This window comes from Anopheles marshallii, chromosome 3 (assembly GCF_943734725.1).
Source record: "Anopheles marshallii chromosome 3, idAnoMarsDA_429_01, whole genome shotgun sequence".
In the NCBI taxonomy this organism is placed as follows: domain Eukaryota; kingdom Metazoa; phylum Arthropoda; class Insecta; order Diptera; family Culicidae; genus Anopheles; species Anopheles marshallii.
The window spans coordinates 67,859,032-67,863,835 of record NC_071327.1 but is presented as its reverse complement, the minus strand read 5'-3'; the positions used below and the strand labels follow the sequence as shown (position 1 = coordinate 67,863,835).

Below are 4,804 nucleotides of genomic sequence, written 5' to 3'. Positions count from 1 at the left end.
TATTTAAATATAAAAGTATTGTACATTCAATCAAACCTACTATCACATTGACTTCATTTATGATAGTGATCTCACTTTAAGCTTCAATTGTATTTTTCCTGCATTAGTAGAATTATTTTTCCTAATTCGTGATGTTTTCAAGGGTTTGTTTTTTTTAACATCCCATAATAACTCTGTATTGTATGTGGTTTGCATACCTTTTGGCGTTTATAAACTATTGCTCATCTTACTGGAAACGATAATAAATAGTTAGTCAATAAATATATAAATATTGTACCAGTTCGGGCTTCTCCCATTACTTCCTCTCTGGGACATCTTTCAGTGCCGTCTCTGTGGCCGTTTCCGGTGTGGTTGCAGTTCCGGCACCGTACATTACCTGTCGCTTTCGATTCTCGAGAAAATCATCAAACCAATCCATACCGTCACGGGTCTTTAGCTTGTTGCGTTTCTTTGTTGTACCGGTGAGCTTGCGGCGCCTCGTAGTCGGCACATACTGACCATTCATCATCATCGATCCCATCGAACCGGGTCCGGTTATTGGCATATCGCCCAGAACATTCGTTGGTCTATTCGACGAGAGGATCTGCTGGTGCGGGACCTGTTGCTGAAAGCCATATCCCCCGGGTAGGAACTGCTGCTGTCCGGGAACAGCAACCGGTACACGGTTTTGACCAATCCAACTACCGAAACCCTGTGGGACGAGCTGTTGGAATGAGTTCTGGGCACCGTTGAAGAAATTACCAAATCCCGATCCCGGACCCTGCTGTTGAAAGTTCCCCTGTATGCTATTGGCTAGCTGGTCGAGTGGGTTCTGCTGTGGTAACACCTGGGGAAAAGAGGACTGCAGATTTTGGTACAGATTGTACGGGTTCAGATTGGCCGGAAGTTGGCCGATAAAGTTGGAGAACGCATTCGGCGGTGCATCGTACAGGGGGGCGTGCTGTGGGTGCTGAGGATGGTGCTGATACTGATGATGATGAGGAGGTTGGAAAGGTGCAGTTGGAATGCCGTACGGATATTGCACTAAACCTTGCCCGGGGCTGTACTGCTGGTCGCGTATGTGTCCCAATATTGCTGCCGCGTACTGAGGATCGATAACGCCCGGATCTAGGATGGGATTGTACGTGGGATTCAGGTTGATATGCTGCTGTTGCTGTAGTGCGGCTGCAACTGCTGGATTGATGGTGCTCGCTTGCTGATCGTACGCAGGAAAGTAGCGATCCTGCGAACCAGCAACGGAGGGAGCTGGCGCTGGGAAAGATGCAACCGTTTGCCCGTTGGCACGCTTTATCTCCGTTTTTGCTCTATAACCACCCTCGTCCGCAACGAAGCTGGTGATGATTACCGATCCATCCGGTTGCATATATCCGTACGAACCGCGCACGGTACCGTTGCTCAACTTCTCCTCATCACGAAACTGCACGTTACCACTCTTGGGATCCTCGATTTCATACCCAAATGCATATGTGCCGGGACCTGAAGGAAGGTCGTAAAAATAAGCAGTTGAGCTGGCTCATTGTTGAACATGTTAACATAAGGATAAGTACCATAAGGATCAATAAAGTTGTACATCGGACTTTCCAAAGATTGGATGCGCTGAGTGATCGGTTCGTAGTCGGGATAGCTCCGTATCAGCTTTGCTGTTCGCTGTCGTTGTTTGAGCGGTGCATCATCGGTTGCATAAGCGCAGGCGTATAGCGCTAGCAACAGTAGCGCCTGGAAGGAAGATACGAAGTAAAGTATTCAATAAGTATGGCATGACAATTTTCACTTTACTGACACCCTGTCTACGAGCATTTTGGAAAGAATGATCGCATTGCATAGATGCAGACGAATGCGTTGAGAAAAGTGCAAATCAAAAATGTCAGCGAACAATCGGTTTTCCAATAACAATAAGATTTAAAATTCTCGCTGAAATATAAGTACAAATCGTTTTTTTATTCATCCTCCCAAATGAAATACAGGCTGAAGCTCATGCTGAAAGAACCATTTCATAAATCACACCCCATGTAACATTTATAAACTTTAAAAAATGGCTCCATAAACGATTTGAGCAATTAAATTATCGTTGTGTGTGCTGTATATTACGATAACTTAGCTTAATATAACGAATGGGATACTTCTGCCATTTTCCAAATACAATATAACATCGTAAAACTAAACCTCTAAAGACCCCATGCTATTCTCACCATGAGATGAAATACCGTTTCCAATTTCAATAAATTTTTCCGAACCTGAATTACAATCACATACATTCCCGGCAATCGAATAGTAGTTTTTGTTGTGCTTTTTGTAAACACTAAAACGATGCTCCATTCTCACTGTCTTGGCTCACACAGTTCCATATGGCAGCAACCTGATTAATTGAGCAACTGTCCACTTTCAACCAGGACACTTTACGAGATCGTTATTCTTCCTCAATTGATGACACCGGCATCATATTCCAATTACAGTATCGCTTGATCACTGCTCCAACGACGATGATCTGATGCTGAGTGCACTCAACGGCCGGCGGTAAGGCAACAAAAAAAAAACCGCCCGAACACGAAACACTTGAGAGCCAATTTACAAACATCTCATCTGCCGCTCAAGTGATCGCGGTCGCGTGTAGGCCGCTGCCCTGTGTTCCACCGAATTCAATTCCGCTTCTACTCAATCCACCCACTGCACACATTGACCCGGGACAGTGTCGTTTAGTGCCGGTCTTTTCCTTTTTGTTCACACACCCAAATCTTGCTGCGCGCGGCATCTGTTTTGGGAGTTGTACGAAGAACAAGCGACGAACGTACCATTTCGAAAGCCAATGCATTTCGGCCGAGTCAGGACGTTTCGCAGGTAACTGTTAGAATTTCGTCCACACCCCCATTCACGGGAACACTTTCACAGCGGGTTGCAACTGCACCCGTGAATGCATCCGTGCTGTACCACCACCACGCAAACGCGGTTGATCGCTCAATTCTTAATTAAATTTCGTATCGTTCGGTTGCCGTTTCTGACGGACAGCTGGTAAAAGGTGAACGAACTGCGCAAATGAAGGAAGGAAGCGTGAATGAAGGCGTGCTCATTTGCGGCAGTCTTCATCACACAGGCGATCTGTGTGTTCATTACGATCCCGTGCTGACCAATTGATGCTTGCTAGTGAAGCAAACCTGTTCTAGGAAGATAAATATAGGCCATGGTCTAAAAATGGTCATTCAACCATTTTAAAGCATCATCCGGGGAAGCTAATGTTTGTTGTTTCTTCTAGAAACATTAGGAGCGGGTGAATATGATTTAGAACTGGTGTGGATGTTGAGAACACCTTCATCTCTCGTCAGGTTGGGGAATAAATCCGATCATATTGCAATTTGCCACGCTCATTAAGATGTTCTAATCCGCAATTATAATCGACTTAGAGTTCTTCCTATCGTCGTAGACGAAATTCTCATTCAAAATTTGAACGATTCCATCCGGATATGAGTAATAATGCCATCCGTTATTTGAAGTCCGAGTGAGGCCATCGTCTACTGACGATTTATCTTATCGAAGAAGTAAAATTTTTATGGTGTATTATATAGCTTCTTCGGGATTTTATGTGACTGTCAATGATTTTTTTTGTCTTAAGTTAGCTTGTATCAAATCATTCATGAGGGAACTTTTTGAATTAATCTGTTTGCTTCATTGGTTCAGTGTCAGTCATTATACCGATAAGCTTACTACTTTACATTGATCTTTGTTGCTCATTTTATGAATGGTTTTATTTGTCCTTAATATAATTTACTTATAATTTATCTGACTTCTCGTGTTCTAGCTAAGCTAGGTTCATTGTTACTATTATTGTTTTTTTATTAGGTAATTACGAACAAATCAAACCAATTTTTCAAACCTTCTGCAGAATATCTGTCGAATAATTAAAAAAAACAGGTTCAGTAAAAATATTTGCAATGTTTACTTTTAAGAGGGTAAAAATATATATGCAGATGAAAAAAAATATAACTATATGGCGAATAAAGTTGCATAAACAATTTCTGACTAAAAAATGATCGGTATTTTAGTCATAAATAATAATCGATTTAAAACAGTTTGGAAAAGAGTTTACTTGATGCATTCTTATTTTGTTACTAGTCAGAGTACTGAACATATTTACCATATATTAATGTGACATAATACTTTAAGAAAATATAGAACCTTTACGGTCTTATCTGGCCAGTTTGTTTTCTTCGTAAGTACATTTGCGTTTATCCTTTTTTATTTAGAGTTTAATAAATTTATATTTGAAAGTATTATAATTAACCAATTGTATCATAATTTTCAAATGTTGTAAAATTTTGTTGAAATACTTTATAATTTTGAAGTTTGCATGTTTTAACCCCTGTACCATTTCATGCCAGCCACACGACTAATTTCTTCAAATAGAAAAAATATCTTTCCAAATTCTAAATGTCTACCATGCCGTTATCACTAATGAACCACGATTATTTTATCACACTAGGTTTGATATTGTTTCACTAATATACCTTCGGCTTTATCATAACTCACCCGATATTTCGCCCTCATCATGACTGCAACTGAACTGTAGCGTAATTGTGTTCGAATTTGATTATTCCCCTTTCGGTGCACTACACTCACTCGTCCGTGCTGTCTATTCTCGTTTTTTACAGCATCCACCGTAACAGATTGTCATGTACACAATTTTTTTCACACCATCCAATTTGCCCTCGCGTGTTCTGCCACTTCCCCACAACTTTACTCCTATATTGGTTAGCGGAAGTTGCTACTTCCTATCGAATGATCGCCCTCGCTCCGACTGATCTGCGATCAACGT

General features: G+C 41.4%; 1 protein-coding gene across 1 annotated transcript; it reads right to left on the bottom strand.

The window, feature by feature from the left end:
* Nucleotides 1-295: 295 nt before the first annotated feature.
* LOC128713737 (uncharacterized) lies at nucleotides 296-4,539 on the bottom strand. Its single transcript, XM_053808604.1, has 3 exons — nucleotides 4,519-4,539; nucleotides 1,548-1,716; nucleotides 296-1,476 (listed from the first exon to the last, which is right to left on the bottom strand). Exons 1-3 carry the CDS (start codon nucleotides 4,537-4,539, stop codon nucleotides 296-298), a joined length of 1,371 nt encoding a protein of 456 aa, XP_053664579.1.
* Between the last annotated feature and the right edge of the window lie 265 nt (nucleotides 4,540-4,804).